Below are 13,801 nucleotides of genomic sequence, written 5' to 3'. Positions count from 1 at the left end.
AAAAAGACATGGAAGTTGATGGGAAGAGAATCTGTGTGCACTACACAAACTTACCTTTCTAATTGATCATCTGCATTTTGGTTGCCTTACGCTAACCCACAGCCCTGTAATTTGTTAGGGATTTCACTGTCATTCCCAAACACTGCAAACAATTGCTTTTACTAGAAAAGTCAATTCAGAGCTCCCCTTGCTAGGTGGAGAAGCCATACTCCCTTAGCTGTTATTAAAATAATTTTAACAGGACACCCGTATCTATTCACAAAGATAAATCCTTTATTTAGTAATAATTATCTGTACACAGATGAACAAGAGGAATCAGGGTAAGAAGCCTTCCATCAAGCTGTTTACACAATATGATCTTAAGCTAGCTCTTCTTGTTGTTCTTGAACATTATCAGCTTACTGTACAATGTATATTTTACATTTCCATTCTGAAAAGAAATCTGCACATAATTTAAAATCTTAATTTTAAGAGATTTAGGTAACTACTAATCTATATAACAGCACTGCTGAGAATAAACTGATGGGTCATCTGCAAGTAGCAAGTTATAAACTTCCATTTGTAACAACCAGAACACCATCAACCTCTCCACCAACTAAGTAGTTTGCTAACCTAGAGGTTACAATAGGCAAAACGTGTTGTTTCCTATGCTTAGGAGATCTTGCATAGGAATTAAAACTAAATTCTGTAAGTTTACAGTTGACTATATACTGCAAGAAGCGGCCACTTTTTTATGTCTGTTTTTCACAAATACATTTCCTTTATAAAGAGAGCATAAAAAAAAGTGAATGGCTTTTTCCACTCAAAAAACGCAAACACATTTTATAATGGTACTAGATGACTTGACTTTTGCAAAATGACCAGCTAAAAGTCCAGGAAAATTTCCAGAATATGAAAAGCTGTTGTTTAGAATAAGTGGTGTTCCAGACTACAGAAAAACAGAATTACTAAAATTCACAGAGGTTATTAGAGTGAGTTCCAAAATATATCATTTTCCTCTAAAATTGTAAGACTTTATAAAGAGATGCCATACATACCATCTTAAGACTCGGTGTACTACAGTGACCAAGCCCTCGAGGACATGACTCTCACATCATTGTGTTTTAAATGTCTTCTGAAAATGGTGACATTTTGGAGTCACCGTACATAAAAACTCCAAACAAACAAAGAAGTCTGAGACAAAAAGTTTTACCTTCCAGCAGACAAAATAATCACCAAGCATTGCTACTACTTCTCCAAGATGCCTGCTCACAAACTAAACACATCACTCAGTATTTTATCACTGCGGCCATTTGACAGAATTGTGTGAGGCTGCTGACAGCAGAGGAGGCTCATTTGCTTATTTACAACTCTTCAGCTACGCATTGACTTTTTCTGCTTTTACAGGAAGTGTTTCACCATTTAAATTGCAAAGGTGACCAGGGGGAACTTATGCTATCATTAACCTTTTTGTTTTTCCATTTCTTGTGTGCTGCTGCTAAATTTATAATGGGAAAACATTTTTGTAACCTGTGCCTAAGAAGCAGATGGACAAGCACAAAAAACATTCACTCAAATAAAGCGACAAAGAAGCCAGAGTGTTTATCCAGCAACTCCACAACACAGCAAGTTATTAGACATCTCCAAAACCTCACTGTAACTCTTTAAAACAAATACTCTACTGTGTGACTGCCCTCCTTTTTTTTAGGAAATGTCTTTGTTAAGGATTAATAGCAGTCATCCTGTTTGCTTAAAGCTTCAGCGTGTGGGTTGGCACCAAAAATGATGGCAGAGACAGGTAATGGCCTTACAGCTACACCAAACCTTTTACAGGTTTAAACTTTGACCACTTCTGGTATTTAACATCTGAAAACAGTCTTTGACCCAAATCTGTAATACTCAAGACTCCTGGAGCATTTGCAGAATCCATCCCCAGTGATTAAAGACATCAACTTTGTATAATCATTTGTTAACCTGAAAACTTACCTTCACAATCAAGCATGGCATTAAAATGGCTTTTGGGTTTAGGTTGTTTAGAAGATAATGCTAGCTTCTGCATCAACTTCAGACAACTACTAGGATGTCTAAACCCTGCAATATGGGAAATTGTTCATCAAGAAAAAAACAAAAAACCTTTCCTCCATTTTCAGACTTGTGACATTTCTAAAGCTTGTGCCAAAGGGGAAAAAAATGTTCTTAATTGAAATACTATTTACAGCCTTTGTACATTATCCACTGTATGAAGCAGCAGAAAAATTATTTAATTCCAAAAACTAGTTCTTGAGGTGTGGAGGGGGATCAGAGAGAGACGATATGTTTTCTTTGTGGGTGTTTTTTTTTTAAAATCTATTTTTATTTTTTATTAGCCACAATATAGGAAAGGGAGACATTTCAACACTTGCATCAACCTTTTGCTAACTGTTTCTGGCAGTTGAGATAACTGCACCTTTATAATCAACAATACTGCTGTTAGAAACTAAAAAAAAAGAATTAGTAAAAATAAAAGGAAGATTGTAAGCTAAAGGAATTCTGAACTGTCACTACATCAGCAAGGCTTGTGGACTCCGAGGATGAAAATAAATGTCCTTGCATTTGATACAATTTTCAAGTAATTTTTAACTGGGGATTAATTACAATGGTGGGGGAAAAATCTGTTATAGACGGAAAATGAGTGACTAGCAGAAAAGATAAAGGTTTTAGTTCCTTTACGTTACTGTTCCTATATTTTGTTGCAGAGAAGGGTATAACAAAAGAATAAACACTATTTAGAAATAAGTTTCCAGAAGCACCAAATTCAGTGTTTTGCTAGTGCCCACACTAAAGAAATTTTGCACCTGATTTACTAGCATAATTACAGGGGTGTAATTATACTGGTATAAATTCCCAGGAAAAATCAAACAGTTGCTTTTCAACATCCAAGAGTAAGATTTTTTATTTTTATTTTTTAATTCCAAAATGAGGAATTATACTAGAGTAACTAGTGATAAATAGATATGGTAAATCTCCCTGAAAAGATAAGGCCTAAAAAAAATACAATCCCATTGTGTCTTCCAAATCACAAAGATTGAGGTTTCTGGGCACTGAAGACATTTTGACTATTGAAATCCGGAGATTCTTACAGCTACACTTTCAATATTATCCAGGTCATTTTCTCACACATTAATGACATAATAGAAATTCATGGAAGTTTTTATTGAATCTTAATTGCTCCCTAAGACCATCACTGAAACAGAAAGAAGTGACTGCATTCTGCTTTGACTACTATAGCAGATGTTGAAGATAAGGAATACTGAACTTGGACTTTTTTTTTAATTTAAGGAAAAGCTTCAGATTCTTAATATTTGCATGCAGCGTTTTGTATGTTTTCTGTAAATTTTCTGTAAAGTTGTACCAAATTTTTTCAATTCCAGATTTTTGCCAGCTCTTAAAAATATTGTATGTTCTTTTTTAAAAGAACACCAATACATTTCCAGATAGTCTGTTATGAAAGGTGTTTTGTAAGAGTGAGGTGGATTATTCGAATACTTAGCTTGCTACTAGAAACCTGCAATATTTTGTTGAAGCTTTTCTTCTTCTTCACATGGAAGAAAATTTTAAACCAGAACACCACTCCAGAATTTAAATTGCATCTTCCTCACTAGCAACTGAGCTCAAATTAGCCTAATTACAATTAAAACATGACATTTATCAATCAATAATGATGAGAAAATCTAAATCGAGGACAAGTCTGTTTACAATTTAATAATCCATCTCAAAGCAACTACCAAGAGAATTTACCAATGCCTAAAAATTGCCATAAAGTACACTCTTACTTGAGAAGTAAGTTTAAAGTTTTTGAAAAAACTCAGCTCTTGCAGATTGCCACTGAATATTGGAGATTTGCAAAGATGTAGAATTAAAACTCCTTTGGTTGAAATTATGTCCCTCTGAGAAACTGTAAAACCGCAAAACTGCAAGACCCAGGAAGTTTTTGAATGTTGACTTTAAAAAAAAAAAGAAAATACAAGAGCTGTGCTTCACTGTAACCTTGTGTGTATTGGAACCTGCTATAAGAGATTAATCCACGATCATACTTAGCACGAACAGTTTCCACAGCCTTTCACACTATTGATAATTTCTTCTTGTAGCTTCTTCCTTTCCTCCTCTTTGGACATCTGATTACTTTTCTCTCCCCAGTTTGGATCATTATGACTATTTAGTACTTTGCTGCTCTGTGTGTGCCACATCTCATAATAGAGATTGCTAGGACTTGCAAGAAGTTCTGCATGTCTACCACGTTCCACAACTTTACCCTGTAAAAGAAGGGAAGTTAAGTCAGTAAGCAATATCACCAGAGCTTTAGGAATATAAATGCTGCCAACATATGGGCCAAAGTTTCACAGTATGGATTACAACAATTCTTAGTTAGGAGAAGCTTAGAACAGCAATGGAAAGCTGAATATGTGGTGCACTGAATTGCATGTTATGTTGCATGCTGAAAACGAGGAGCTGTATTCTTCTAAAGCATAAGTAAACAAGAGCATAGATGCCTTGTGTCCACCTGGATAAAATTTAAAGCCCATCAACATGGAAAAGTTTACTATCTAAACTGGAAGTGCTATTTAAAATAAACAGAGGAGCGATGTGCTAAATTGCTACCACAAAAGTCACATGAATGTACCAAAACAAACACATATTTGCCTCTGCTTGGTAAGAAATATACTTAATCTACATTGAGAAACTAAAAGAGCATGCAAAGAGGGATTTGTACTAGATAAAGAAAATGCATTTAAAATAAAATCCTAAAAACAGCTAGTGTAAATTGTGGTTCTAGATGGGCGCTCGGTTACTTCTGCCATTATAAGTGCCATCATGAAAACTGAGCGAGCAGTTAGTTCACCTGTGTTCTTTGTTTTGAAGGGCAAAGCTGATTTATTGACTATCATGACGGAAATAGGAAGGAAGAGTTGGGGAGGAGAACTCAAATCCTACAGACAGTGAAACAGCACTACTCTTCAGAAAACCTGACTCACTCATCTTTTTAATTTGAGAGATACATTTGCATTTGCTGACTTCAAATTAAAATAATGTATTCATTCTCCAGCTATTCTTTCTTTTGGGAAAAGACAGCTACATGGATTTTGTATTAGTTCCAAATTCTGATTTACAATTAAATCTACCTCCTTGTGACAGCTGCTGATGAACATGCTGGGAAACAAAATTGGGTCTTGTCACTTTTATTACTAGTCGTGCTGGTAGAATATGAACAAATATACACTTGACCAACATTAACCGCAGAATTTATTTAAAAACTAAGTGGTTAATTTGGAGAGTTCACTGTAGTGGAGACTAAGCTTTTGACTGATGACTTTTTTTTTTTTTTAATAGCTCTTGAACAATCACCAGAAATTTAACTTCTCTGTTCAGCTTTATTAATGATATTGATCTTAATGCTGCAGTGTTTGTTTACATAAGAATTATTCAGATTTTATCTAGGCAAAGATGCTGAAATTGTTGTGCCGTATTTCTACTGCTAAGCAAAAAGAGCCACAATCATCTTGTCACCTCATTTAGCTGGTTGCTAACACAGCACTCATCAATCAAGCTGGGACAAGAGGCAACTTTCTGCTAAGCAAACGTCAAGGATGCCTCGCAAAACAGTCATCCACTAAAAAGTGCTGCACCGTGCTGCCTTACTGATCCACTTACTCTCTTACACTAAAATCATTCATGAAAGTGAGCACCCTAGCTGTTTTACAGTTTTGGATTGTGCTTTTATTTTTAATTCAAGTTACACTGTAACACAAAACACACTTTTAGTAAGCTGTGAAAAACTTGCATCGAAACAAAAAGTCACAGATTGCTTTATAACACGCTAAAAAACACTTGCAAGATGTTGTAACATGCAGTTACATAAAGGATACACCTTAGAAAATGATTTTTCAGCGAAAGTCAAAAAACAAGTAGAACAAAAGCAAATGAAAAAGAGCTGCAAAGTGAGTGTCCTCCACTACTTCAATTTGAGATTGATATGAAGCTGAAATTTGTACAGCAAAGGCAATCACGAATGTCATTATTTCGTAAGATATTGTTATATTTCTGTAAAATCATGTTCCATACTTCAAGAATAATTTATTTTAGATATGCACATTTTTGGTCACTAGATACACAACGGTCACAAGTATATACAGAGTAACTGAAATAAATGAATGCAGAGTTAAATTTAACATCTCTTATCAGTAGAGTAGAGCACTTCATTTTCAGCATAAGCAAACAAAAAGAGTAACTATGAAGTTACAATAAGGATATTTGTTTTAAATCTATACCCAGTCATGGGTAACAGAAGAAAATAGACTTAGGACAGACTGAATATGAGGGCTGAATTGTGATATTAGTAAATCAAATATTATAACTTCTCTTTTTTCTTAGAAGGGAAGTATACAGGAAGGGAGTAATTGCACATTTTCTACAGCTACAAAGAAAACGATGTTGAGATTTATAACAATGAGATTGGACAATCCTACAACAGTTTTATCTGCATGGAAACAGAATATGCTGGACTCTCTCTTGTCACTGAAAGAAAAAAAAACAATGGATGTTTCTGAAAAACAGACACTCAATGAGTAATGAGAATGAAGCATAAACTGGAGGAACACATTACGAAGCCAATCTGATGGGAACATGTAATAAATCAGATTAGAATCATGCAATGTTCTGCCAGTCCCAGAGCATCAAGCAAAATTTGTCATAATCCTTATAAACACCTGTAATTAAATGTACTATTCAAATGAAGTAAAAATACACACAATATACAAGAGTTGGACATGCAAGTTTCTACAACCGATAAACTGTTAGCTGCAAAGACCTACAGAAAACAAAGCTTGCGCTGGGTTTTTCTAACATAGTTCATCTCTACAGAAAGAGCTTTTAGTAGCTTGGCGGGGGTGTTAATATTTCAGAATGGGCACAGACTCTCTACAATGAGCACAGATTATGTAGAAACTACGCTTCACAGGGCAATAGCCTCACCTGATCCAGCACAATGATTTCATCTGCATCAACTACTGTCGACAACCTGTGGGCAATGAAAACTGACGTTCGGTGTTTCACCATGTCCCTCATAGCACTGAGAATATTCTGTAAGATTAAAACACAGACATGCTCTTAAACACTTATAGGTCGTATGAAAGAAATAAAAGGCTGCCTGGAAATATGCAAATTATTGGAAATGAGTGTTGAGAAATCTCTCTAATACTGCTATACTATCACAATAAGAAACAGATAGGTCTACAGGAAACAGAAGCAGCCCAAGCATGAAATATGAGGCCTCTGATAAAGTCTTCAAACAGGGGAGGAGGAAAAAAGAGCTTTCATTCATAGAAAAATGCAAATATCCCAAGGAAGAAGTATTACTTGATTTCAGAAAAACCTCCCTCTGTGTAGCCACGTTACAGAAGCAACACAAACAACAGTAAAGACAAAGAAGAAAAAAATGATTTTCCAATCAATGAAAGCTAAAGAAAAAACTCTCAATACCATGCCAACATGGAACACAAAGTTAAGCAATCCTGGGATTGATCCATCTGCTGCTTCCTTTGTGAGCACTTTGCCACCTTCCCAAACTGTATTCAGTCGCAAGCAGCACCAATTGGGAGTTGGTGCCCTCACTACAGTAAGTGAAGTGCCCACTTCATTTTCCTGCAAAATGTTTGTCTTTGTCAGAACACATTCCAATTACCTGACAGACTTTTGTGGAAATGTTTCATTTTCATTTGCTGTCTTTAAAGTGCAGCTCTGCTGTGAAGCTTTCAGCTTTGTTTATGATTCTTGCCATAAACACAGCAAAATGAAAGAGAGAAAGAATCAAGAAGGGTTCTGTAGAATAGTGCGTGTTATGAACGTTTCTGGTCCAATGAGGAAGCTGTACTATATTTTAATGAGGTACTTTATAGGTGTACTGTTTGTACTCTGATTTCTTTATACCTGGAAAATGAAAGCAATTTAGTGATTACAGGTCAATAAATTCACTCAATAATCTGCATAAGTGAACATAAACACAGCTCCAGCTCTCGTTTTTGATGACATTAGTTTGTGAAATTACTGCTGGTGCTGAGAGTTTTGTGTTTAAGCAAAGACGTAGTTATGAAGCCTGATGCAGTTACTGTGGTAGTGTCATGACATCTATGTCACAACACTCTGATGTTTCGGAGCCCTTCCTGTGAAATGAATACAAATTAATACCAGCACTGCAGGTTACGCCCACCTGATTTGCATCTCAGAAAGATGCTGTGCGATGAACAGGAGTTTTTCTGCTTTGCGTTATCTCACAATTATTTAAGACATTTTAAATGAATGCTAGATGTCATCTAAACATATTTTGAAGTGGACTGGAAAGCTTCACGCCCCATGGCCACACCCGGAATTTACAATGGTATCAGAGAAGCACGTTTAATGGTGAACAGGACCTCCAGAGTATAAAACAGAAGATACACCCAGAGACAGAGCTGCTATTCTTCACTATGTCTCAAGGTGGACAGAGACACATCTCTGGTCTGGCCTTTAGAAAAAGAGATTAACCATAGGATCTCTTAACAATCCCAGCAAAAGATATGATAACCATCTGGCAAAAAGAACAGAATTGTTTTCAGGAGGGAAAGAACAAGGAAAAAGCATCATAATCAGACATCATTACACCACTTAAGTTTTATATTTCTTTATCCCAATTTACCTCTTCCGTAATCGAATCTAAAGAAGATGTGGCTTCATCATAGAGAAAAATAAGTGGCTCCTTTAACATTGCTCTAGCAATTGCAACTCTTTGCTTTTCTCCTCCTAAATAGAGAGGGGTGAGGGAAGGAAGAGGAAAAAAGATGAAGTTACAATCATGACCTCCAGAATATTCTAAATTTAACAGTGGACAAGACTTTTTTGTTTTGTTTTTAATTTTTTCAATAAAGATCAAGTTCCTGCTCCTTGGTAAATCCAAAGTGATTCAAGATTGATTAGCATTTTAGACAGGGACAGAAAACTCTTTCATGCATGCCACAAGGCAAGAGCCTCATACACATAGCTGAGGATGACAATATACAGTAACTTACCCCACACAGCTCCAAGTATGAGCTCATTTGCCTGCTCTAAGCTATGCCCTGTGCAGTAACTGAACACACATAAATCCTCTTTCCCCTTACAAATAAACCATACTCTATCCATGCCTGCTGTATTCTACTTCATGCACCTTGAACGTGTTTTTTTTTTTTTCTTTCACGTCTCTCCTTGAAGTTCATCTAACTTTTCATTCCTCTCTGGCCCAGAGTAAAAGTGTCCATACCTAACAGCTTTAACAAACAAATTTCATTTAAGAATACAATTAATACAGTACTGAAAACCACCTTCCTTATGCAACGTACTGCCTGTTGGTTTTTGAGGTAAGCAAGTTTCAGACTAGTTTCCTTCCTTCACAATTCTTACAGACACTTACCCAAGAATAACTTAGGACAACGTTAACAGACAGGAAAACAGGTGCATTTCAGAACTTAAAATCTGATAAACATTTGGTATGCAATACAAACATTTCACATTCATGCACTTGTCCCCTCTTGTTTCATTCAAGACTGTGAAACATTCCATTTAACATCATTACATTCCTGTTAATGGTCCACACCTATCAGGAGAGAACATGCTTTAATAAACCATTTAAAAGGCTGATCATAATCACGCAGCTCAAATTTTAAACTGTCTCAGGCAGAACTCAGCAGCAATTAGAACTGCACAATTTACTCAGTCGATTTTAATACTCTCTCTCTCACTCCTTCAAAGCATGTTCAAAACTCACAGCTTGTCAATATCCATGTTTGAAAGACATACAATGATAACAAAATCCAAGGTCTTTCCTTACATCTGTAGCATACAGACTTGTTTCGTGTTCTTCCCCACTCACACTCAGGACTGCAGCATTTTAATTGTTTTGTTCACAAAGTCAGGGTTCGGGGTTGTTGTGGCTCTGTCTATTACGCATCTATTATAAAAAAACACTGCAACACATTCTACTTGAAAAAGCCTAAACTTCTATTTCAAGGTAAACAACAAGACATTCCAAACCTATTGTTGGTCAAATCCTCTTTCTAGCAATTACTACTTTTGGGAAACAGGCAGCACGAGAGAAATCTTTCATCATCATCATTGCCCTCTGCAGTGCAGCCAGTCCCTATTTTATCTTCCATTCGCTCACCCAGATTTGTGCTTCACATTTTATTCTCCTTCTAACATTCCTCTCTGCATTTCTCCCTTTCACAAATGCCCGTGCTTTCTCCTGCAGGTACATTCCGGGTACAGAACGTAACCTCTGATCCTGTTTGAAAGAGTCCAAGATTTCAGCAGCTGCATAGTAAGAAAAACCACACAGAGCTTGCTCTCTTTGCAACAGGCAGCATCTGCCTGAACGTGCAGCATTCCTGGACTCCCACCAGTCCCATGTCCTCTGAAGATCCAACGTTGTCCCCAAACAACCTCAGTACTTTGACATTTCCCAACTCACTGGGACAGACCTGTCTCCCCTGTAGGGCCATACCTTGTTCCCAATAGAGCAGACTCTGCTCTCCACTGCTCCATCCTACATGCAAATGAAAACTGATGACCCGTTCTTCAGTCTACCGACCAACAGTGTCTTATACACGGCGTCAGGGTGGAAGAAAATTAACCAGCTCTGCCACGCAGGCTTACAAGCTTGCTATAAGACCTTGTATTGAGGAGGAGTTGCTTAGAAAGACGTGTCCTACATGCCACCAGTGATACAGGGTCTCCCCAGGCAGTATGTGCTGAAGTCTCTTCATTGCTACTCCCTGCACACAGTTCAGCACTTATCAAAATCCTTCCAAACGTTTTAATTGAGCTCCCATTTATCTTAACAACTTTTAGTTTGTTGTACTAAAAAAAAAAAAGAACAAGTGAAAAACTGCCCCAGCACTACTCACATTGGCTAGCAATTATAAGCAAAAACATACAGTGCTTTGCTTTCTCAAAATGAGGCAACAGGAGATGGTTTTAATGAAGTTTGCAACTGCTTCTTATACTTCTTATAATACCCACCAAGGAGGCGAAACAAACCCATCAGTGAATTCAATGGGGAAGCCTCACAAAAATGATCATCCCATTTTATCTTGCATCACATATCTATTAAAAACTTTAAGGGCCAAACGAGGATAAAGACTTATTGATGATGATAATAAATAATAACAATGTCAGGTAATAATGGCATAATAATAATCACATACCCTTCAACATAAACAGTAATTTTGATTTTGTTTTATTCAATGTGCATTTCCTGTTACATTTATGTGATGGACATCGTTATTAGCTTTCTCTCAAAGCAACTGCAACCTAAGAAATTTGAAACTGAAAGCATTTTATTGGAATCTTGCTACTACCTAGAGGAGTTATACTTAAAGTCCATACATTTATAATCCTATGTCCTACAATAAAAAACAGAAGAACAGGGGACGTGATTTAGACATTCCCCAGCTTCCATGTGATCCCTCATCTTAGATTATCATTCCCTTAACTCTGCCACAGGAAGAATGTTTGCTTTCCTGCATCATCTTCCCTAAAAACACGGGTATGTAATTGTAATATTACAGACGCCTGGCGAGAAGAAGTAAACTGAAATTGTGTAAGAGCGGCCAAACCACGGCTAGCATGCCTAGCAAAGGCTGGCTAATGCTGTGATGCTGCTTTCTGGGGTAGGACAGTTATGCCACTTTACATGGTACGTACCCAGCTATGGAGGAATGCTGACAACCTACACTTCAGCACCAAGGCTGTGTTACATAAATCCATGGCTTGCAAACACATAGACACCACTTTTGCATTGTTTCTTAAAAATGGTAAGACAATTGCCCTTTTGTTATGAATAAGCTTTAAAACAACTATACTGCAACAGCAATATATCCCACAGCATTACTTACTATCAACTGCAAAAATAAGTACCTCACTGTCAGCTGCTATGAGTTTAGATTTAAAAACTCAAATTTGGAAGGTCTCCTACATGCAAAGCACACGAAGCTCCCAATTCTATTCACATGCATTCCACTACCCAAATACATTACAGGAAAGATCATTTTTATTTAGATGCATCTACATGCTTACATATTAATTCATTTAAAACTATCCCCTGAAAATGCATTCCTTCAAGTATCTTTAAGACTACAGTTGTCCAAACTTTGGATTTTTGTATCAATATTTAGCCCTGCGTTTATATTATAATGTAAATGAGCTAAAAGCAAGCTTGAGGAATAAATTATGCATTGAACTTGGAGGTAGCAGACGGGGTACAAGAGCATGTGTACCTAAGGGCCTACCTGAGAGCTTGAGGCCTCGTTCACCAACTTGAGTGTTGTAACCATTAGGCATTCGAAGAATAGCATCGTGGATTCCTGCCAACTTTGCTACGGCGTACACCTCTTCTGGTGTTGCGCTAATATTGCCATAGAGCAGATTGTAATAGATGGTGTTATGGAACAGAACAGCGTCCTGCATTCACGGAAAGAGCATTTGAAACAAGAAACTGTGAACAAAAAAACCTGTCCCCAGTCCACGAAAGAAATAAATACAGAGTAGTTTGCATTTTTCCACAAAGCCCAAAGGTAAAAGTATTACGGGAAATTTCATTTCCCAAAAACGGGCACATTTCATCGTGTCTTAAGTATATCATGCATACTTTCACCACTTTGCTAACTCATCATAGGTGGTAATCAAGTATAGAAGTACATCAGTTAATGAGAATCTGCCTCCAGCTTTAAGAGGCTTAAACACATTTGAGAAATTGGGTCCATGTAACGACACACACAAAAACTTTGTAATATTTCCAGAAAAAAAAAGCAGTGACTTTCAAAGGAAATAGACACCACCACTGAATTAGGACATTCTGAGAATTACCATTATTACAGATTATGTGGGGAGAATGAAACATGTTATACCTGAGGTACAACTCCTATTGCCTTTCTCAGACTTTCCAAACTGACATCTTGTATGTTCTGGCCAGCAACATAAATGTTTCCTTTCTGAGGTTCATAGAAACGAAACAATAATCTCACAATTGTGCTTTTCCTGAAATTGAAAAGGATTGAAGCTAATGTTACATTCCTGGTTCATCATTTACAATCTCCAAACACTGATGTCACATACAAGAATAATAATCAAAACAAGAACAAACATCTAAAAAACGCCAATCAATGATGCAGAATTTTGGATTTAGTCCATTTACCCACCCTGACCCACTACCTCCTACAATGGCCACTTTCTTTCCTGCAGGGACTTCAAAAGACACGCCAGCAAGGACTTTCTGCCCCTCAAGGTATTCAAAATGCACATTATCAAAGGCGATGGCAGCAGTCTGTGGTGTGATCTGCAGGGGTGGAGCCAGTTCTTTGTCCTATTAAAAGAAGAGTGCCACTTTACATGCTGCCCAGAAAGTAACTCAAGCAGTTCAACAAGCTAAACAGTCCATTTCCTAGCTCAGAAAAAGGCAAATAGACACTCCAGCTTGGATATGTTGAAAATAATTATAATCAGCCACACAAGTAAAATTGGGTTGTTCCTCCTTTTCCTCAAAGAAGGTAAAAATTTCTGTTGTAAACACTCTGCTTCACAACTTCTTCTGCAGTAATAAATTCTGCATCATTAATTACAAATAAAAATAAAAGCACAATGCATAGATACTTAAAATCTCAATACAAACACAGCTTCCATGAAGCAACTTTTGCTGTCACTAAAAGGTTCTGCAAGAAAAAAGCAGCTGCTATTGCACTAACTGCACTTAAAGAAGACGCAGGACAACATCCTTCTGCAA

The 13,801-nt window shown here is 36.9% G+C and overlaps 1 protein-coding gene across 1 annotated transcript in view; it reads right to left on the bottom strand.

Annotated features, from left to right (window-relative positions):
- Nucleotides 1–251: 251 nt before the first annotated feature.
- ABCB7 (ATP binding cassette subfamily B member 7) overlaps nucleotides 252–13,801 on the bottom strand; it is a 43,356-nt gene continuing 29,806 nt past the window's right edge. The window contains exons 11-16 of the mRNA XM_035541756.2: nucleotides 13,221–13,384; nucleotides 12,930–13,059; nucleotides 12,312–12,483; nucleotides 8,687–8,790; nucleotides 6,988–7,095; nucleotides 252–4,271 (exon numbers count right to left, since the gene is read on the bottom strand). Coding sequence (XP_035397649.1) covers nucleotides 4,053–4,271; nucleotides 6,988–7,095; nucleotides 8,687–8,790; nucleotides 12,312–12,483; nucleotides 12,930–13,059; nucleotides 13,221–13,384 — 897 coding nt within the window. The 3' untranslated portion in view covers nucleotides 252–4,052. The remainder of the gene's footprint in view (nucleotides 4,272–6,987; nucleotides 7,096–8,686; nucleotides 8,791–12,311; nucleotides 12,484–12,929; nucleotides 13,060–13,220; nucleotides 13,385–13,801) is intronic.

This window comes from Cygnus atratus, chromosome 13, assembly GCF_013377495.2.
Source record: "Cygnus atratus isolate AKBS03 ecotype Queensland, Australia chromosome 13, CAtr_DNAZoo_HiC_assembly, whole genome shotgun sequence".
In the NCBI taxonomy this organism is placed as follows: Eukaryota; Metazoa; Chordata; class Aves; order Anseriformes; family Anatidae; genus Cygnus; species Cygnus atratus.
This window is presented reverse-complemented; position numbering and strand designations above follow the sequence as displayed.